Genomic DNA, 23,388 nt, shown 5'->3' with positions numbered 1-23,388 from the left:
ATACTTGAAGTAACGTAACCTCAAAATACACGCATTATAGAGGCGCGCGAAGTATTCAAATCATGAGAATCAATAGCCCAGCATCGAAATCTGGAAATATTAAAATCCTAATCTCTTCATTTTATTTCAAAGCAGATAGAGATATAAATAGAACCACTGAAATGTTCCGACCGACAATCGTGCACCTTCGAGTTTTCAAATTCAGAAGAGGAGAAATGGGTTGCTTGCGCAACCCAGGCATTTATATCTTCTCCTACCATATTCACACGGGCATAGACGTGTCATAGTATTCAACCACGTCTCGTTTCAGATCTGGGATCACTGTGCTATGGCTTTGATTTTAAGTAAATCCTTGAAGGTTGTGTCTTTGTTGAAGACTACCGCAACTGTTGGATATTCCCGAGCTTGATCATTCCTAACCTTAATAGATATAACTTAGTGCGGGAGAAACCTAAGGTTTGATTTCCTCGAGGATGTCCTTTTCTTCCATCTCTCCATTTTCCTCCTGCAATTGTTCAGTTTCCTGTTTTTATGTCATTACGCCAGTTAACTTAGCTAGGTTTCGCCGACAGACATGAGCCATACACTTGCATCTGTCGAAGGCGCAGTGGAGGAGGCAAACACATTTGTCCACCTCCTTACGACTCATTTCTTTCACTTTAATTTTAGGCTTGTCACTGTATACTTATTTCACAACCAGCCGGCGAGCCAAACAACTTCCACCCTACGAGGTTGACGCGAGCCAATTGTGCCGCGCAATCACTTAAAAGGATTAGTCTTGCTGATGGCTGTTGGTTCCCTAGATGTAGGAATAGAGGCTGAATAAGCTAAGCGACGGGCGCTCAATTTACTCGTGCGTTGGTAAGGCATGTGTGTGTATCCTCTTGTTACATATACAAGTTGTCTAAAAAGCCCCGGGACGGTTGGATATTTCCTCAGGTAAAATATTTTTGAAAATTGAAGGTCGTTCCTGAAGTAAATTTCAAAGAGGAATTCAATGGTGACCTTCATTTTGACCTTGAAGTTGACCTTAATGTCTTTTTGAAGGTCAAATTTGTTTTTTCTCGAACGGAAACCCCCTTTTTGTACATCTGCAATCGGTAGAGCGAAAGATTCTACGTTCAGGTACGTACTTAAGTCATAGGTCAATTGTAACGGTCAAGGTCAGTAAGAGGTTATTTGAAATTAACAAAGTTCACCAAGAGGTCAGTATAATTCCTGATGTAAATTTCAATGAGGAATTCAAAAGTGACCTTAATTTTGACTTTGAAAGTGGCCTTCATGGCTTTTTGAAGGTGACCTTCATGGCTTCTTGAAAGTCAACGTTGTTTTTTTTAAAATGGAAACCCCCTTTTTTACATCTGCAATAGATAGATCCGAAAATTCTACGTTCAGGTACGTACTTAAGTCATAGGTCAATTGTAACGGTCAAGGTCAGTTAGAGGATATTTGAAATTAATAGAGTTTACCAAGAGCTCAGTGTAATTCCTGAAGTAAATTTCAACGAGAAATTCATTGGTGAGTTCTGTATTGATCCTGGTTATAGCGTTTTGAATATTGTAAAATCATAAGGAAATTTTTCATTCAAAGTTCCAGGTGTTCTGGTTAGAGTTCTGTTCCTCCCCGAATATTTATACAGTCCTATACCGTTTTTCGATACCTAAGTCAATACCTAAGGCGGTACCATAAGTCCTATACCGTTTTTCCATACAAATATTACGATTCGAAACTAAATTTACTTATTACGAGTACATACTTACTATCTTTCGCTGAAAGATTATTTTGGCGCAAGCTAAAATTTCGGAACGAGAGATGGTATCTGTATTAATGATGCGTGGTTTGGGAGATTGAGCTCGATCTTATGAACTAATTCATTTTCATTTTAATCGCCCTTTTCGTAATGGAGAAGGATTAAATACTTTCTGAAAATCAACAATTGAAATAACTGTAAGGCGCTTTATGATTCTCGGATCTATCAAGGACCTTCAGAGAACTGGTAAGCCAAAATCTGCAGGACCTGAGGAGATGCAGATGGACATAGCCGAAGCATTTGTTGAAAAGCCACACCTGAGTTTACGTAGAGCTAGTGATGAGCGTGACGTTGCTCCTGAGACAGTGCGAAATATTTTAAAAAGAATTAATTATCATCCTTACAAAGGTCATCTGGTAGAAGAGCTCAATGTAGACGATCCTGATCGTCGGGTTGAATTTTGTGAAATTATGATGGACAGAATTGATAGAGATCCTCTTTTCTTGTTCAATACAGTATTTACAGATGAATCTACTTTCACTTTAAAAGGTGAAGTTAACAGGCAAAATTGTAGATATTGGTCCGACACAAATCCGGCTTGGATGTTGGCGAGTCACACACTATCCACAAAAGATTAATGTTTGGGCCGGTATCTAGAATGATACATTGATAGGTCCTTTCTTCATCGATGGTAATCTCAATGCCTGTGCATATGAAGAGCTACTCAGAAACCAAATTGTACCAAGAATAAGGGAAATTACAGGCGATAATTTTCAAAATATTTTGTTCCAGCAGAACGGAGCAGCGGCTCATTACGGTAGGAAGGTTCGAGCATATTTGGATACTCAGTTTCCTCAAAGGTGAATTGGAAGAAGGAGTGATATCGCGTGGCCTGCTAGATCTCCTGATCTGACGCCTTTCGACTATTTCCTTTAAGGTCATATAAAGAGCAAAGTATACTCAACGCAACCGCAAAGCTTAGACGAATTGCAGAATGGGATTCTGCAACAGGCTACTTTGATTGATAGGGAGATGATTCGTAATTCTGTAACTCATTTTTACAATCGCATAGCTTACTGTCAAGAAGCTCAATATTTGCAGTTCGAACATCTTCAATGAAGCGTGAGAGCCAAGGGGACTCACGCTAATCAAGCACCCCGAAACGTGAGAGGCAAGGGGACTCACGCTATTCATGCACCCCAAAACGTGAGAGGCAAGGGGACTCACGCTAATCAAGCACCCCAAAGGGAACGGAATTTATTACGTCCACGTTGTTGTTCCTGGATAATCCTAAACGTAAACATAAACTGCTTGGAATAAACCTGGAAAAAACCTTGAAGATCATCACCAAGAGGAATACAGAGCTCACCAATGAATCACTCGTTGAAATTTACTTCAGGAATTGCACTGACCTCTTGGAAAACTTTGTTAATTTCAAATAACCTCTAACTGATCTTGAACGTTACAATTGAACTATGACTTGGGCACGTACCTGAACGTAGAATTTTCCGATCTATCGATTGCAGATGTAAAAAAAGGGATGAACCGGGTTTTCATCATCAGTCACCGACTAAATCAAGTACTTGATCAGATGAGGATGTTATGAATTAATTTAATGCGATTTTTGAAATTGTTTACAATGATGTTGCAGTAGGTACCAAGTTAGAAGCATGGTGTAGTTTAGAGTTAAACTTTCATCTTTCTTGTCCTAACATAGCGATTGCAATCATAAGAAGTAATATAAGCGTCCTCTGAATGCTTTTTTAAACTCAGCATCTGCCCCTCCTTGGGTTACTAGTCGCATGCTTCGCGCTAATCTAGGAAAATTCTTACAATACGACACATAAGTATTGAAAACCTGCTGAACTACTTCTAGTTGCCAACTGACTCCCAAAAGTTCAAGATGTATGTTGCATTTTGCGTGCATATTGCCTGTATCCAAAATTACAACAGGATGTTTCACATTTCTCCATGTTGTCTTTACTTCATATCTTAGCTCGATATACTAACGGATCTTCATTGCATAGGTTGCCTGAGAATTTCGCCTGAAAGGACAAACAATGTCGATGATGTAGACTCTTTTACTCCTTTTTATGAAATATGACTATGTTGGGTCGATTGGCTCAGTAGTTTAACATCAGGACTTCTGCAAAACGGTTCTGTTCTAGGCTGAATTTCAGTGAAACAGAGGCAGGTCCTTTACCGACAGTCGGTAAAATAGATGCCGGTCAGTGAACGAAATCGATAAATGAGCTGTGGGTGTGGCAGGGCACTGACAAGTAATCATGTCTCGACCAACAATTATGGTCCCTGCAATACCGACTGAGTAGAAACTTCCACATACGTATTGGGTTTGAATGTTTCGTACGTTGCAATTTCTAGCACCGATTGATCCAAATCATCCTTCCTACAAAAAAATCCTCAGGATAACGTTCCGTGGCAGCCGCAATCTTGGCGCAGAACGTCAAATCACTATACATTTCTTCTATCAATATTGTTTCTGTTGATATTCTGTGGAAAATATCAGCTGAAATTTCTAGTGACTTGACGTTTTGCGCGAAGATTTAAGGTGACATGGGACACTGTCTTTAGTCATCAAATTCATAAAATTTCTATCTGAAAGATTCATCGTACGCGGATGTTGTTTTCGAGATTCCATTATTCAGAATTTCTGGGAACATGGATATTAAACGCTAATGAATTTTCCAGAAAGAATCATCTAGATCAAACGATCCTAAAAATTTCGACAAAGCAAACATAAATATGGCCGTACGCAACTCAATCGCTCAGTCTGGCTCAGTCTGCCAAACCTATTGAGCATAAACGCTTTTGTCACAAAAGTAATTTTGCATTTATATAAGAAGTGTCACGTGTAATGGTTGACATCAATATATGCAGAAGTGAACCGCTTCTAAAAGTAACTGTTATCTTTCGTGAGTGTGTGAATAAAAAATTTCAACATTATTATTGTTTGAAAACTTTTTTTTGTATGTGTAGTGTGGTTAGTTTGCCGGCATGTCGACTAGCAAGGTGAATGAGAGGCTCGATGACGAAGATTCATGTGGATCTGCACCTCACACTCGTCACGTTCATATTGATCTACGAATACCTCCATTTGACGAATTATTCGAACCAATTCAGGTATTTATTGAACATCCTTTAAAAATGACACTTCTGTATTTGAAATTTAATTTTTTATTGAAGCTTTAATTTGTACACACATTTTTTTAAAATAATATGATAATAATAAAATGAACATTCTCTTTAATTTGCATTTTGAAATATAATATTTTATTGCATTATGTATAAGTTAAATTTGATTTTTTAGATTGTTTTAACGCGAAATATGAGCCGAAAAGGTCGTCGGTTCACTCAGTGTCCACGATTCCATCAAAGAAGGCATCATCACTGAGAACTATGCGACTTCCGGTATCGGAGCAATCACATCAGGAACATCCAGGTAATGCAGCTTATTCAGAGAATCCAACATTGAACAAGTGGGCACCTATTTTTTCAATGTGCCAGTCACCATCATTACTTCAGGCAAAATTTACTAAAATCACGTCAATGACTTCAAACTTCATCAATACTGTCAATTATTGAGGTGGAAAATGATGAAGCTGCTAATTTAATTACTAAACAAGTTCTCGATCTTTAAGACTTTATTAATGATGATCAAAATCTTATTTCACAAGAGGAAATATAAGCTAGCGAACAAGAAAATAAAACAAACATCTAATTATAATTTATTAATATTTTGGAATTTTTAACATTCCATAACTAATTGCTTTCATTGTGAATGCTTAATCATAACATGCTTTTCATACACAAGGTTCGATTGGTTTCGATACAGATGTTTATAGATTGATACGTAGAACGTTCTTCAAATTTGGAATGATCCGAAATAAATAAAAATTTATATTTTTCAATCGGCTATTCAGTGTAATTTTGCTTAAAAATGAAATAATATTTTTATTTCATTTATAATCTATGCAGATTCTTATTATTAAACGAAATATTGCTTATTTATTTTGGAGCATTCCGAATTACAAATAACAATTTTTAACGTACTTCGTTTTATGTTTAATTTTTAGATTTGGAACACAGATTCAGAATAATGACAAAATGTTTAATCTAAATATTATATATGCAACTTTTCTGTTGCTTTTTATATGCATGTTGATGCAATGTTTCTATATTTGAATTTAGAATGCTCCAGAATGAACGAAATCGTGTGAATGTTTTCAAATTCTTGTAATTAAATAAAGATATATTCATTTATCTATGGAGCACTTGGAATTGCAAATAACTCATAAACGTACTTCATATTCAATAATAATTTGTAAACATACTTCGTTTTATATTTTTAATTTTAAGCCTTTGAACACCGATTTAAAACAAAAAACGACACGATGTTCAATCTACAATGTGTCATATATAGTTTATATTTCTTTCGATATGCGTCAATGTAAGTTGATGCAAGTTTTAAATATTTGAATTCCGGTTGCTTCAAAATGAACGAAATCGTTTGAATTATTTGGAAATGCTTATAATTGAGAAAAGATATATTCATTCATCTATGGAGCACTCGTAATTCGAACTCACAGTCTCTAGTTCGATAAGTGTACTCAGTTTTTTTTTAAATTTGTCATTATTTAAAATAGATATTTTGTTTGTGCAGAAATATCTTTTCTCCTTTAAGATTTTGTAGCATTTTGGAGGAAAAAGAACCAATCAGAACTTAAGGGTATTAAAATATGATGTGTCATTTTTTTTAGTTATAGATTTAAGAGTCCTTATTATGTTAAAATGTTAATTTGAATTGTCAGAAAAAATAAAAAAAAATAATATAAATGATAAAAGTACATTTTTATTGTATATAAGTGCGATTTGATGGACTTCTTAACAATAATAACCAGAAGATTTTAAAACTCAAAGAGGTTGCTAGTTTTTAGCAAAGGCAATGCAATAGAAACAGGTTTAAAGTTTATAGTTAACTGATGCGAGAGATGATCATGTACAGTACTTAACGTACCTCTTACTATAAAGAACTTTTCATACCTCTGCTTACCGGTTATAGCAGAAAGTCCACAACAATGAAAGGTGCAGACAATTCTGATTTAATGAGGCTTAAATTATTTCAATAATGCAGAAGGCGTGCAAATTTTACAATGTAGCCTATTGACATTTTGACAATTAATTGCTTAAATGAAATTCCATCACTGGCGTAAGATGAAGTTTGCCTAAAATGTATTTTAACAATATGGAAAGTGCGCGAGATTTGAATTAAAACCCATCGATGTCTTCAGAACCCAACATTATAAAAAAAGAAATTCGTTTGCTGAAGTACATGAAAGTTCTTCTCACGTGCATTTTGAGCGACGCAGAAAACGCGCGAAATAGGAGTTTTAAACTATCGATGTTTTTAAAATCCAACATTGTGCGGAAGGAAATTCTGGAGCTGAAGGGAGTTAAAATATGTCTCACTTCAAGTTTTTAGCAATGCGGAAATCACGCGAAATTCAAATCCAATTATCAATCAATTAAATCTAAATATTACTAAAATATTTAAAATGAATTAAAGAACATGTAGGCAAGTAATTACAGAACTTATTTTCCTTGAATTGAATTCGTATTGTTCATAAGGCTTGTAAAAAAAAGTAGTGATTACAAATATTTAAATCTATCAAATTTATCAAATGTATCCTGACACATAGAATCCTAAAAAAAATTTCATGATTCTGCTGGGTATAGAGACTGAAAATTTGTTCTGAATAATAAGGTCAGAGAGCGTTTCTGTAAGGTTCGTTGCATGCGGAGCTCTTACCTGCATTAAATTTCTAGAACCATCGATATTGGCAATGAAATTTCCACCTGAATTTCAGAAAAGATCGATTGGTTGATTTTCCTAAAAATTTATAGGTTCTCTTTATCAAACTTGTCGAGAAACTTCCACTGACGTGTGTAGATTGGGGGTGGTGCCTGATAAAATCCAAACTAGAGTAAAGCGCAGTCATTCCGCTTTCGGACTCAAAGTTATAAACATCTAAAGTAAATAGTAAATAGTGATTAAAAATAAATTGTACATGTGCAAAACAAAGACTATGAGAGCTTCAGGTGGGCTGTATTATTAGCCATGCATCTAGTTTGTCGAAATCAGTATAATCCTAACCGCGTGTCCAGCTACCAAGATTATAAGGATGAACTGAGCTTTATCGATATAAAGTTTCCTGCGTAATTAAAGGATGTTCCCAAATTTGAAAAACAAAATTGCACTTCAATCAATGTATATGGCTTAATCAGGAAGAAACGAAAGTTCTCGGTCGTTCCTCTTTATCTCATTGTAAAAAACGAGATAATCACGTAAAAGTTCTGCGAGTTGAAGAATAGTATGTTAACGAGCGCAGCAGTGATGAAGAAGACAATGTACATGATAAGAGACCTATGTTTTTCAACTTTCATTATGTGAGGATGAAGGATCTTTTTCGATTAGTAAGCAGGCAACTGTCTAATAAGAAAATTAGAAAATGTATCTGTTATCGATGTCTGCACCATTTTAGAAGTATGGAAAACTTGGTTACTCATACTGAACATTGCAAAAAAGTTAATGAATGGAAAATTGTGTTGCCGGACCCGGAAAAACTATATCTAATTCAAAAATTTTAAGTATAAAGAGATAGTTCCTTTCATCATCTACGCATACTATGAGTCACTATTAAATCAAGTCGGAGATTTTTGAAGAAAGTGAATAGAACACTAAAATTTTACAAAAGCATGAAGTTTTTGAAATTGAGTACTTAGTCAAGTGCTGTTTAAATGATGCTCTATCATTCGATAAGTTCTGTACGGAAAAATGTCGAACAAGCAAAGTGGTTTGCTCTGGAGTTGCAGCTAATTGCTAATAACAGTGAGAAGATGCTATCATCTCCAGCTTCGATGAAGAAACTGGCACTGGAGCAACATAAAGCTTTCATTGAAGCCAACACTTGTCACATCTGTGGAAAGGCTCTTCCTCCACACATCAAGAAGATTTATGATCACTATCATTTGACAGGAGCGTACCGTCCTCCGGCACACGAACATTGTAACCTAGAATGTCAAGGCACTAACACCATACGCGTTGTGTTCGACAACTTGAGTGAATACGATGGTCACTCTATCATCCGTGACATTACTACATAATTTGAAGGTAAAATCAAAGTTCTTGTTTTAAATAAGGAAAAGTGTATATCTTTTACAAAATATGTTTAGGGAACACAGATAAAATTCAGTTTCATAGACTCCTTCATATTTATGCCATCTTCATTGGAAAAGTTAGCATAGTACCTGACTGAATATATAATTTTGATTGCAATTTTTCCTGGAATTGATAATCAGACAGTTCAACTGCTAACGGGAAAAGAAGGTGCTCATTACGACACGACTCCTGGCTTCACGTGGGATGCCATGATCAAATATAGAGGGGTAGGATTAGAACTCATCACAGACGTTGATATGTTCTGGATGATTCAGAATGGTAACGAGGGGGAGTGATGCAATGCTCTAGCCGGCACACCATTGCCAATAACAAGTCCATGATAGTTTTCAACAAAAATTAAGAAATCATCTACATTTTATATATCGATGCAAACAACCTATATGGTTGGGCAATGGGAAACTCCCTTCCTTAGGGTAGTTTCGAGTGGGTGATAAATGGTTAAAATTTGAATTTCAATATTTCAGATGATTCACCCTTTGGTTATATTCTAGAAGTTAATTTGTACTATTCACCATAGCTTCGCAATAAGCATAATGATTTACCATTCTGTCTAGAACACTCGAAACCGCTCGGTTCTCACCAGGAGAAGCTTATAACTACTCTCCAACTGAAACTGAAGTACGTTCCCCATTACTGGTCTCTGAAACATGCGTTTATAAACAGTCTTGTGTTAATCAAGATTCACAGAGTACTTAAATTTAATCAGTCAACATGGCTTAAGAGTTAGATATATTTTAATACTGAAAAGAGTGCAGAAGCTGAAAATGAATTTCAAAACAACTTGTACAAATTGATAAGCAATGTAGTTTACAGAAAGACATTTAAGAATGTACGAAAACGTGTTGATGTAAAACTCGTGACGAAGTGGAAGTATAGGTATGGAGCAAGAGCCCCAATCGCTAAACCAAAATTTCACAGCCGAGCATTTTTTAGTTAAAATCTCGTAGCTATTGAATTAATAAAGGTAGAAGTTTTGTTTAGAAAGCCAATCTATGTTAGTATAACAGTGCTGGATGTATCTAAAATTCTAATTTATGATTTTCACTATGGTTACTTGCGTAAAAAGTATCATAATGACTGGAAACTCTTGTACATTGATACTGACAGTTTGATATATGAAATGAAATGTCAGGAAATTTATACTGATATAAAAGCGGATATGGAAAAAAAATTTCAACAATTTGATACATCGGATTACCCTCGAGATAATGTTTTTCTGAATGCCAAAAAAAACAAGAAAGTTCTAGGCCTCATAGTAGATAAATGTAGTGAAGAAGTCATTACGGAATTTGTTGGCTTACGAAGCAAGATATAAAGTACCCACCTGAAAGGCAAAAAACTAATAAAAAAAAAAGAAAAAGGTGCGAAAACATGCATCGTGAAGAAGTCAATAACATTCGACGAGTAACATACATATACATGAATTACTTAGTTATTTATCATAACCTTTTATCTAGTTATTACAAGCATAGGCCTCACATAAATTTAATACAAGTTCATGGTTAGTTTAGCGCTCATTGCTTCATCATTTGTTCAACCTTGTTTCGTGGTTGATTCAAATTGCACATAGTCGACTTAACATTGCATATAGTTGATTTAACATTGCACAAAGTTATTTACCTACCGGATTTATCTATTCAGCTGTTCTGTGAATCATAAAAGCCTTTAATCAAAGCCACTTTATAAATATTTACTTCACACGTTTCTTGATTATTTTGTTAACAAGGTATACACCTGGATGCTTAACTTTGAGAATTTGTTGTTTGTAGAATCTGCCAGCGATGAGTTGATCTTGATAGTCCATGAGCTTGTACGTCACTGGACTCGTCAACAAAACCCGATCAACAGTGAATATCTCGGTCCTCAAATTGGAAGTATATCCTTTCTCAAAGACATGCTTGTGCTTGCTGACTCGAACTCTGTCACCAACTTTCATCCTTCTTCTGGCTATTTTTCGTAGCTTTTTAAAGCGTTGCATAAGCTCATCTTTATCCGCGGCAGTGACATCTTTTGTCTTCAAACCGATTGATCAATGTTTCGTATTATTGTACTTTATGATCAGAGTAGGTGAAATATCTATCCACTTGTAGTTGCCCCTCAAGCTAAATTGTGGCCACATCTTATTCTTGAGGGTGCGGTTAAATCCTTCACAGATTGACGTCTTCAGATTATTATGCGTTGAGTAGAGATTGATGCCATATTGTTGCATAAGTTCTTTTAAATGTGAATTATAAAATTCCTTGCCTTCATCAGTGTGTAAGTTTTGCGGTACACGCCCCTGCCATTATTCTCACGAGCATATGGTAGCATTTCAACCAAATCTTCCTGACACGTCAAAACCTATACCACGTCTCACCTATACCTCGTTTTGTATGATGCGCCGTAGAAGTCTTGACTTGACTTTGTCCTATTGTTTTTTGGCCTCGCTAACGTTACAAAGCCCTTTTGCGTTTACGTCGGAATGGGCGTCGGAGGTTATCTTGAATGCAACAACAGGAGTTCCATGGCTTGCAGTAACGATTCGATCCAGGTGACGTCTAAACACGTCCATACTTAGGTCAGTTACACCAACATGATCTTGAAGATCTTTAAATGTGTTTATATGCGCCATAAAGAAGAATTGTTGTGCCACATTCATAATCGAGTTATCAGCGATTAAAATGCAGGTATTAAATCCTCAAGAGTGATGTGCAATATAAAGTTGAGGACATGGATTCATTCGTCTTCAAATGCGCTCATATGCGCCCTATTTTTTTTTCTTTTTAAAAGTTGCCCAAGATATTGTATGTTACAAAATTTTAAGAAGTGATGACGAACAAAATCAAAAGTTTTCAATCCGCATTGATAGTGGGAGTTTTCCATGGGGTTTGGAAAGCGCCCATATGCGCCATCAAATTTTTTTTGAAATTCTGAAAATTGCCCAAGATATAGAGGTAACAAAATGTTACGAAGTGATGACCTCTTTAGATAGGATTTAAATTCGCTCATATCTGCTTGTTTTAAAATCAACAAAAAACCATAACCAACCCCCTCATCACCACTTGCTGACGATTTAACAACCGATGATATCTCCAAATAACCTAAATAGCAATATAAACATTTATAAAGATCTCTTCGGATAGGATGTTAATTGCGCTCATATGCGCCACTTTTAAAATTAACATTAAACCATAATCAAGCTCCTTATTCTCACTTGTTATGATCCACTATCCAATGATATCTTCAAATAAATAATAAATATATTTGAAATCCTATACGAAATGCCCCTCATGAAATTGTATAGTGCAATTAAGGTTATTTGAAGATATCTCCGGGCGATGGATCGGTAAAAATTGGTCTTGAGGGGGGTGATTATAGTTTTTTGTCACTTTGGAAAATGATGCATATGCGCGCATTTGAAATCCTAAACGAAGAAACCATTATAAACTTTTATATAGTAATATAGGTTATTTGCAGATAGATTTGCATAGTAGATCATAACAAGTGGCAACAAGGGGGTTGATTACGATTTTTTGTTCCTTTTGAATGTAGCGAATATGAGCGCATTCCAAACCCCATAGGAAAGTCCCTTCATCAATGAGGATTGAAAACTTTTTTTTTGTCATTCCTTCGTAAAATATGAGCGCATTTTAAGCCAAATAAATCTATGTCCAAACTTTATATTATACATTAATGTTGAGGATTTAACACCTGCGCGACACGGCCCCCTCCAAAATATATCTTTGTTAATTAGCTAGCGCAACATTTTTAGTGTAGGCGCATTTGAACGCATTTGAAGTTATGAAAGATAGGTACGATAAATTTGAAAAAATATGATGTGATGAAATGACGCCATCCCCCGCCCCCCCATTTTGATCGCTGATAAACTTTGCCAACTTTTTATTTGGTTGGTCATCACTTCGTAAAATTTTGTTACCTCTATATCTGAGACAATTTTCAAGCTTTTCAAAAAATGTGATGGCGCATATGAGCGCATTTGAAACTCCATGAAAAACTCCCTTCATCAATGCGGATTGAAAACTTTTTATTTTGTTATTCATCACTTCGTACAATTTTTTTTGCCCACATATCTTGCCCAATTTTCAAAATTAAAAAAAAAATGGATGGCGCATATGAGCGCATTTAAAGACGAATGAACCCATATCCTACACTTAATATTGCACATCACTATTGAGGATTCAACACCTGTGTTACACTACCCCCCTCCCCCTCTAAAACATGATATCTTTGTTAATTAGCTAGCGCAAAATTTTTTAGTGGTGGCGCATTTAAGCACATTTTACGTTATGAAAGATAGGTATGATGAATTCGATAAAATTTTATTAGTTTAGAAAAATGAAGCTAGCCCCCCTCCCGCACTTTGATCGCTGATAACTCGGTTATTAATATGCTGCAAAATTTTTTCTTCAAGGCGCATATGAGCGCATTGGAAGATATTCAAAATCATGTGATTTTAAGCTGGATTTTTCAAATTGGGGGGGGGGGGTATCCTGACGCTATCCCTCTCTGCGTAACACCTGATATAACTCCTATAGTTTTGTGGCGCAAGAACTTTTATCGTTGGCGAATTTGAGCGCATTTTGGGCGCAATTCAGTAGGCTATAGAAAATCCGAAAATTAAGAGTCAGGGGGGGAGGGACCGGGGTAATTGACCTTTCATACTCACCGTGATACTGACGTTAGAGTTACGAGTACGCTCCTAATATATGATGTCTGATTCCAGCAGTTTCTCAATGATCGATATGATTTCATTGTTGTGACTTGTCTAGCCTGCTGCCTGAGAAGCCAGGAGTAGACGAAGACGCTTAACTAGTTCGTTAGATTCATCCCAGTAGATGTAGTCAGTCTTTACGTTTTTTCATGCTAATATAATTATACTATGGTAGGGAACATCCACTAGATGAAGATCGTCTGCGAGATACGTTGAACATTTTTGCAATGAAGTTCTTGTAATTGATATCTTGGCTGTATCAATTCAGATCCTTAGTGCTTATAGCTCACTCTTCGGGAGATACTCTAAGCAGCAGTTCAAGCAGATCAACTATTTTCAAATACTGTTTACAATCAGCGTTGATATATTGTCCCTCAAAACTTATAGGTTTATCACCAACCTTAAAGCTGCCATCACTGCGCTGACGAACACCATAAACCATATCTAGATCCTCCTCCTGACCATTCTCTTCTTCATGACTTTCCGTTACAAGCTCTTTTAGCTCAACTTCTTTTTTAGTTGAAGGATTAGATATGTCAACTAGTTTCTGCAGTTGCATAACTGTTGGCTTAAACGTTTTACTCATTATATTTTCAGTGGCTTCTCCACCCATTTTGAACATTAAATATTTACGTCGAATCCCCTCACTAGTTTTCGCGATTTGATGAAGCACCTCCTTCTCTTTTTGAAACTTTGACATGTTGACGTGTTGATTTTCGAATATATAATGATATCATTTCCGTTATATAACTTGTATTTATAAAGAGACAAAACAGTCTAATCCTTTTCTGTATCTTCCCTTGTTGAGTTTGCTATCCTTATCAATGATAACAAATCCACACTTGTCACTATTTCAACATGCTAAACGTATGTTTTGAAACTGAGAATAACTCATGTCAGTGTTGACATGATGATCATATACATGTATCAAGTTCCTTACATCCTGTTTCAAAAGTATTAAAAGATTGACATTATCTTAAACTAGATGTTTAGGGATTCGAGCGTAACTTTAATATAAGTAAAAATCGTCAACATGGACGTTTCTACCTTTACAGAAAAAGCTCTAATGTGATCCTGTTTCTCACAGGCCACGTCATCAAATACAATTATAGAATTTTGTTGACCATCATTTGGTTGTATTACTTCTTCATGCTCACTAAAGGGAAAGTATTCAATACCTTTTACATTATATAATACACGCTCCAAGAATTTTGACTTCGGTTGATTGAGGGATTTCGAGTAGACGTAGACATTCTCAAATTTAAATGCATTCGGGTGCAGAGTTAGGGTAATTTATGTATTCTTCTTGCCGCAAATTAATGGGTTGCGTTTTGAACCACATCTTAATCTCAACTGTTGCGAAAGCTAAGAAAAACAGCACTTATATAGGTTTTGCATCAGTTCCGTGCAAACCTCCGTAAAGAGCGGAATCATTGTGCACCGTAACGTGTCACGTCATGGTCGTAGTAAAGGATTGGTCAACAAAGTCATCAACAACTTTCCGTTTGCGTTTCACTTGCCAGGCTACCAATAATCTGATCCAGGTACTAAGCTAGCTAAACGACTTACTAGAAGTGATCCTGGTATTCATTCTTTAGCCACATCGTGCAAACAACACGACATTGCATACTCGAGAAATCGTGAGAACGTTGGAACGAGAAACGCTGCATATAGTGCACTAACCAGTAAAGCTTGGCAACGTGTTTTTCTAAAGACGCTGGAACTAACGAGAAAGCGACAGCATTGGTAATAACTAACATGATGAATGCCAAAGCGAAACTCGGCATGGGTGAAAGAAGAAGAAGATCCCTATTTTAAAGAGGAAATCTATTTCAAAGAAGAGAAAACTCAGATCGAAGAAGGAACCCGCTAAAAAATAAACTAATAGCATTGAGAAAGGTTGTGACTACAGCCACGAATGCAATGAAATTAATCAGTAAGTGCAAAGAACACGTGTCTTGCCAATACCTTCGAAAATTGGGGGTGTTTTTCTACTGATTTCTATTTTTGCTGGACTTAGGGTACGCGGCTTTATTACTAGTGGAACAGTAAGTGTAACCAAGGCCGTAAACGATGCTACCGCTGCCAAACAACAACTCGCATAAGCTCAATGACACAAAAATGAAATTGAAGCTTTTGCGCTAGGAAAAGGTTTACGCCTAAACCCCTACAGAAAAGGATTAGGTCTTTACATGTAACCTTTTCGAAAAGGACAGGAACTTTATGTAGAGACCGCTGCCGAAAAACTTGTAGTGAGCTACCTCACCGTCCACTCACTGATACCGATCTCTTCAAGTATGCTAAAGCTCTGAAGACTCCACATTTTTGTGGAGTGTTTATGCGCAATAACTACCTGTGAGTAGCTAAGTCAGCTATTTTCAATCTTGATAATATTCACGGTCCTGAAACCCATTGGATAACCTCTATAAATATTGATGATAATATTGTATACTTTGACTGTTTCGGTCATCTTCGGCCATCATCAGATCTAATAGATAACCTAGGTGTTGCTAGCCTGCTAAAGTACAATCATGATAGATATCAAGACTATGGCAGTGTTTCATGTGGTTATTTGTGCTTAAAATTTATGTGTGGACAACTGCATATAAAACACAAAAACTGTCTATATGAGAGTGCATGCTGAACGGACTAGATCTAGACTAGAATCTATGTCGGCCCACGATTATACTGGATGCTTCTTGGGATTCACATTACGGATTCTTAAAGCCAATAAGACTCATAATTCTAATCTACCTATGGATATTCTTAAAGTCAACTCCCTACGAGTTGAGTGCAATATCACTGAGGAGGCAAAAATCAACAATCGCAAAGTGTACATGATTCATGAATTCTTTCCTATTGTATCACCAGAATATAAGATAGTTTAAGTGCCGTCACTCGCCATTTGTCTTCCAGTCGCCGTAAAGACAATACATGACATTTAGCTCCGCATAGTTAATCAGGACGGAGACCTGTTGAATTTCTTAGAAGAAGTTATAGCAATACGACTACACGTCGATTCATCATTATAATTGGTATCGTGTACAATCGCAAAGCAACCTATATAAGATCGTCAACATGTCAAATACAAGCCAGTGGAAAAAAAACTGAAGCGTCCATTCATAATATTTATTATTGCCTTTTGTTGCAACAAAAAAATGAAAGAAATATTGAACATTCAAGCACCAGTGAGCTTTGATGAGTCTATAGCTCACTATGAGATTCATGCACGTCAGCCTAATGGCATCGGTAACTCACCGGCTCAATGTTTTATCGACTGTCGGTAACTGACCGGCGTGTTTTACCGAAATTTATCCTACAACAGAAAAGTGTCACAGAAGCCTTGCTGTTAAACTACATGGCTCGAATATAATGATCCGTGTGGATTGTACATCTCAATATAAGATGTAATTTTCGTTTTCTAAAACAACACTGGAATGTATCTTTACAAAGGCATTCATTCTCTAATAAGTATAATGTTTAGGGTTAGTTGATGCAGTACGATACCCGCCACGTCATTATGTTTGTGCATACATATTTTCCCTAAGCCATTTCGCGACAACCACCAATAATATTCTTGATATGTTTGTTCTTATCTCCACATAATTGGTACCGTTCAACCACGTCCGATGTAATATGTGTTTGCGATCATTTGTATTGCTGATAAACCTGTCCAGAATGCAATAACAAATTCTTCAGTTCCTGGAAGCAGGATGCCCCTTTTGAGCCAAATATTAGAAAGCTTACTTTCTACCTTATGTGGTTACTTTCTACCTCTATGGTGCCAGCCCTGATGTTCAAAGCCTTCTCTGGGGAAAATTTAAGGTTGTTATTTCAAGATCCGCTTTACAGATATTGTTGTATAGCGCAATATCATGTTTTCTATTAAAATAGTCTCGCAACTGTATTACTTGTGGTGTACACAGTGTTTTGATATTGACATGGTGATGATCTATGGCATGGTAGAACTGCCCTTTCAATTGTTGGACTGCATTCTGTGCTTGATTATTTTTACGCAAATGGTTCCGTTTAGCCTTTCAAGGTTGGTGTTGCACCATTAGATGTGCCCAAACGAGTACATGAGGATAGTGGTAGCAAAGGTGCACTCTTAAAAATTTCCTCTTATAAATAAACGAATACTTTTACGGTTAAAGTGCCTTCGTTTGAAAATTAAATTTGAAAACAGATTCTTTAACGGTTAAAGGGCGACTCGTTTAATTAAGAATAATTTCAACGATAAGCGACTCTACTTTAACGCGTAGAAGGTGCAGTTTAATGGTTAAAATGGGACATAATCTTATCTAAAATAACTTACAAGGATTTATTCGTACAAGGTTAGTCTATGATTTAGTCGACATCATTTCAGCGTAAAACTATATCATTTAAGATTCATGGTAGAGCTTCTATGGTAGCTAGATCATTACTGCTCCTCGAACTTTTGCAACATACTTTTTGTTCCTTTGTGAGGATGTGACTCTCGTCAAGGTGGAAATACAACTTACCTACAATGAAAGCTGTTAGACATTTTATAAATTGTTGGATGACGGCCCATCGATTGAAATTCAGATGGATTTTGAGTGTCTGGTTTTTTAAGCAGCCTGTATATGTGAAATGCGCCGAAGAAATGGGGTTTACTCTGAAAAGTGAGATTTTTCAGGCCGAGCAGTCGAAGTCGACCAAATGGGCGCGACTTTTGAGAGAGAGGAAACACTCACGAAATCTTCCCTCCCCACTTACCACTGCATTCTCACGCATATAGCGGCATCGTAGACGCGGCTCACGGATGGGATATAGATGAAATGTGAAGATTTGTTGGTGAATGTTGGGAAGAGTGTTACGAAATCTGGAGCTCTCAAGCGAAAGCACGATTTATCGGGTACCTAATAACTTAGTTATTAACAATATTTACCCTCGATTTTTTTTTGAAGATTTCATAAAAAAGAGCTACTCAAAACCTTTCGAAAGGTGTAAAAACCATGATTTAAATTTGTTTAGAGTCAGCCCCTTTTCTTCGGCGCACGCCACATATTGCTGGTGTTAATATTTTGATGTACTGAGAGTAAAAGATTCAGTAACATTATGTACCAGCTTTCTGTTTTTTCCCCCTTATATTAAATCATTAAACCCAATTTGCACATTCTATTGCTGACATCCATATCCAAAATGATTTTTTATAGTGGTTCCCATACACTTCTTAAAACAAAGAGTCTATTTGTAGGTCTAGTTCTGTGGCTCAAATGCATATACTATAAATTCAGAAGCATATCCTATTGTTTCTTATTTTGCTAATTCAAATAAAATGAAATTTAATTATTTGAAAAATGGTTAGCCTCAACTGAAGATGTCATAAATCTACTAGTAAAATATTATAAAGTTAACCACATGCGACATTTCAAAAAAACGATATGTCCTATAAATTGATAGCATTATGTTTTAAATTCTGGAGCGTGATGCTATGGTTGCAATAGTAAAAAAGTTTAACTGTATAGTACACTGTCCTAATCTACTACCACAAATTTTAGATTCAAACAAGTAAACTATTGATTCAAATGCAAAATACATTTGTTTGCCAGAAGTTTAATCTAACAATGTTTCACCAAACGCACTCACCGAACAATTATCCGGGCAGTATTTACTTGATCGCGGTATACCTGCGCGTCTTACCCTGTCCACTTGAATTCTCCTTACGTCGCTGACTGAGCAAATTAAAAATATTATATTCGGAATCTATGTTTTTCTTGCTATTCCAACGATATATCATTTGCAATCAAAAGCTTAAAATTAGTGTAAGTTATCGCAGATTTTAATTTACGATTTGGCCCTGGCTATCTAGGATTATGGAATTTTTCATAGTATAGTTGAAAATGCAATAGTTGATTTTATAAAAAATTTGTCTGTTGACAATTCAACTGCTGAATTTTTTGGAAAATTTAACTGTTAAAAATTCAACTTTTGAAATTTGTAGAAAATTCGTGTGTATTTAATTAAACTCTGGAATTTTGTAGAAAATTTATCTCTGGAAACTTTACATTTGGAATTTCAATACAAATGATGAATTGTTAACCACTTAATTATTAAGTTATTATTAAGTTATAACTAATTAATTAAATTATGCTTGAAAATATAAATTTCCAGCGAAAAATAGAATAGTTGAATATTAGAATGAAGAATTAGTTTTCAACAAAATAATTAATTTTTTAACCAAGAGATAAATATCACACTAAAATGATAAAGTTTCAATGAAACAAGAATAATTTTTTGTTACGAAAATTAATTTCAAATTCTAAAAAATGATTTTTCAACCTAAGAGATAAATTTTCAACTGAAATAAATAATCAAGTTGGATCTAATGCGATGGATCGACGGAATCACCGGACCTAAAGGGGATATCCTGCTTTAGAAGGTCTGCAAAAATCGATTCTTTTTATTGTCTCAATGGATAGATAAACTATCTAAGAATATATTCCCAAAGTTACAGAGGTCAACTGTATGTATTTTCAAAGATACAACGCCGCAGGCAGAGGAGCGTCGACCAAACGTGCGTGTCGACCTAGAGTGCCACGATGCGAGTGAGGCCCCTGAACGGGGTCACATGACAGAACTGCATGCACTGTAGTGCGAGAAACACCCGGAGCTATCGCACTTTTCGCATCAACGTCTGCGAAACCATGCCGTAGTACTGCAAGAAAGGGACTATGTAGGCGGAACGCCTACTCTACCCCGTCCAGAACGAGCCGGCAACAGTGAAAGAGAATGGACACTAAGACCAACCGCGGGCAGGCAGCTGATACAGGAAGAGCGATGCTTTATGACCCGCAGAAACATCAACATCAACGTATCACTCAAGCCTAAAGATCTGACTGAAATGGATCACGAGCTTTGTGGACATTTTTCCGAACAGTCCGCCCTCTAGGCTATAAATTATTCTGTGTATAATGCGGTGAGAGCTTTGTCTGATGCGAAACATAAAACAAAACTAACGGTTGATCATAAGAGCAAAAGACGAATGCATCAAATTGCCATAAAGATAGGCTGGGCAAGACAGTACGCTTTCCGCATTCAGTGTGTAATTGACTACATCACATCTGGCAAGAATTTTATCGTCAAGGTTCGAAAATTTGCGCGCGAACTCCGCACCCGTTATCACACACTTAACAAGTCAAAGCTTCATATTGTTGCGAGAATACGGACACTGTTTGATGCTAAGAGAAGTCTAGAGCGGTGAGAGAGAGGTAGGTCAGAGAAAATCAACAGTTTCTCTCTGACCCACCTCGACTCTTGTAAGACCCCCAAGTTACTGTCGACCAACCGCCCAAACCAGAGGAGGTCGAAGTATTTTGGAGAGAAGTCTACGAAGTGCATCATAGACTGGACGAAGACTCAGATAACATGTGACTCAGAACAACATGTGATGCCTTCATAACACCTGACGTAGAATGTATAAGAATGTAATCACCACTGACGAGGTGAAAAAAGTATTAACAGGGATGAAAAACTCTTCCGCTCCGGGACTAGATGTTATCAAGACCTTCTGGAGGAAGAAGTTTCCTTCAACCCATCAGAATTTGGCCTGTATTTTTACGACTTTTCTGAACACACTGTATAAGATATTCAGAGCTATCTTAAATGGTAGGATTTTTTGGGCAATTGAACCTGTGTGACAACAAATGTATGAACAACGCAGATCAAAGAAAAGCGTAGCAGGATGTCGGGCGAACGTGCTCATCGATAGATGTGTCTGCAATGGCCTGGATTGATTACCGGAAAGCTTTCGCTTTGACCTCCCATAGACTTATCATCTGTCTTTTGGAAAGCTTAAAGATACATCCGCAAATCGTGAGGTGCATAGAGAGATTGATGTCGCTTTGGAAAACCAGATTTACTGTCTACTTAATCGTGTGACAACTAACAAGGTCAGCTTTCAAAGAGCTGTCTTTCAGGGCGACACTATGAGCCCACTCCTATTTTGCCTCTATCTCTATTGCCACTATCTCTAGCACTTCTCCATTCCGGCGGGTTCTTTTTCAGTAAACGTGCAGATCGAAATTACAAGGTCACTAATGTATTTTACATGGGCGATCTTAATATTTATGCTAGAAACAAAGAGCAGCGACAGCTAGCTCTAGGGATCGTCGAACGATATACTGAGGAAACAGGAATGGGATTTTGGTTAGACAAATGCGCCAAGGTTTATTTAACGCATGGAAAACTTAATGGCATCCCTGAAGACCCTGAGCTCGTCGATATAAGAGCTATACGGCACCTTTGAGCTGGAGAGACTTATACATACCTGGGCGTGCTACGGAGCGGCATTCAGGATGTGACATCTATACTCTCCGAAGCAGATACAACGGTCTCATCCGGCAGATTTCGTCTTCCGAACTGTCGGCGAGGAACAAATTATCTGCGAGAAACATGCTTGTCATCCCGGTAGTATTCTATTCATTTGGACTGGTACCATGGACGAAGAGCGAGCTTAGATCCCTTGATATCGGGACATGAAAGGTTATGCACATGAACAAAAGCATGCATTGAAAGTCTTCTTTTCCGCGACTCTACATCTCACGCCGTCAAGGTGGTCGCGGAATATTGAATCTTGAAAGTCTTAACAACAGAACTATTCTGGGTACAGCACATAGAGTTGCAAATGGAAGAGACTCTCATCTTAAAATGCTCAGGAAGCAGAAAGAAGTGGACAAAAAGCCTTTCTGTACTAAGCAGCGGAGGAAACTGCTGGAACACTTGGACTTAACTTCAGTATTAGGGGTTAGCAAAATTCATCAAATCTTATCTATCTTGAGTACTCACTCCTGAAAGCCCGGATTAAGAAAGCACAAGAGAAAAACTTCCGTGAACAGCTCCTCGATAAGAGGATGCACTGTATCTTCCACAGAAATGTGGAGGATCCGTCAATGTCGCGTGAACTAACTTTTGCTTTCCTTAAATTACCCGGATTGAAGTCTGGCATGAAGGGTTTTATTTTGGCATGTCAAGACGGTGTCATTTCCACCTCACCATACCGTTGCAACTCACGCGGGAACAGCCTACATCCATAGGCACAATGCGGCACTAAGAGTGCTTTATTATCATCTCTGTCACTCTTACGGCGTCAACCTTAATATCGCTCCTCTAAATGCTCCCAGGGAAGTCGAGTCAATTTTCGAGAATGAGAAGTGCCGCATATACTGGACCTTTATATTCTCGAAAATTGTTTCTGATGCACACTCGTAGCCTGACAATGTTCTTTTTAACTTCGAGATGTGAACCATGTTCGTTATTGAATTTTTGGCACCAGCTGTCAAAAACATCATAGCCAAGAAATATTCTGTTAAACTAATTGTCCTTATCATTAGAGCTCTTAAAGGTGTCAAGCTTTCACTGATTAGTCGCCTGAAAATCATCCCAGCGTGTGAAAAATATGTTAAAAAATTTGCGGGAAAAATGCAGAAGGCGTTCGTCCTTAGGTCGCCCCGTGTCTGCGGGGTACACGATACTTTTGCTGGATCGTCCTATTGATTCTGTTACAGACTGTAACCACCTATCTCACGGTCGTGAGACGTGGTTGTTACTGAAATTTTACCGCGATTTCGATGGGATTGGGTGCAGTTTTTCAGATTAGCACCCGCTCCCGGCGAAATCCTGCGGTTGTCCTTATGACAAACTTGTAAT

The 23,388-nt window shown here is 36.9% G+C and overlaps 1 protein-coding gene across 1 annotated transcript in view; it reads left to right on the top strand.

Annotated features, from left to right (window-relative positions):
• LOC117172556 (trypsin-7-like) overlaps positions 1-23,388 on the top strand; it is a 256,431-nt gene that overhangs the window by 194,899 nt on the left and 38,144 nt on the right. The window contains exons 3-4 of the mRNA XM_033360612.1: positions 4,748-4,891; positions 5,079-5,210. Coding sequence (XP_033216503.1) covers positions 5,168-5,210 — 43 coding nt within the window. The 5' untranslated portion in view covers positions 4,748-4,891; positions 5,079-5,167. The remainder of the gene's footprint in view (positions 1-4,747; positions 4,892-5,078; positions 5,211-23,388) is intronic.

Source organism: Belonocnema kinseyi, chromosome 5, assembly GCF_010883055.1.
Source record: "Belonocnema kinseyi isolate 2016_QV_RU_SX_M_011 chromosome 5, B_treatae_v1, whole genome shotgun sequence".
Taxonomy (NCBI): domain Eukaryota; kingdom Metazoa; phylum Arthropoda; class Insecta; order Hymenoptera; family Cynipidae; genus Belonocnema; species Belonocnema kinseyi.
This window is presented reverse-complemented; position numbering and strand designations above follow the sequence as displayed.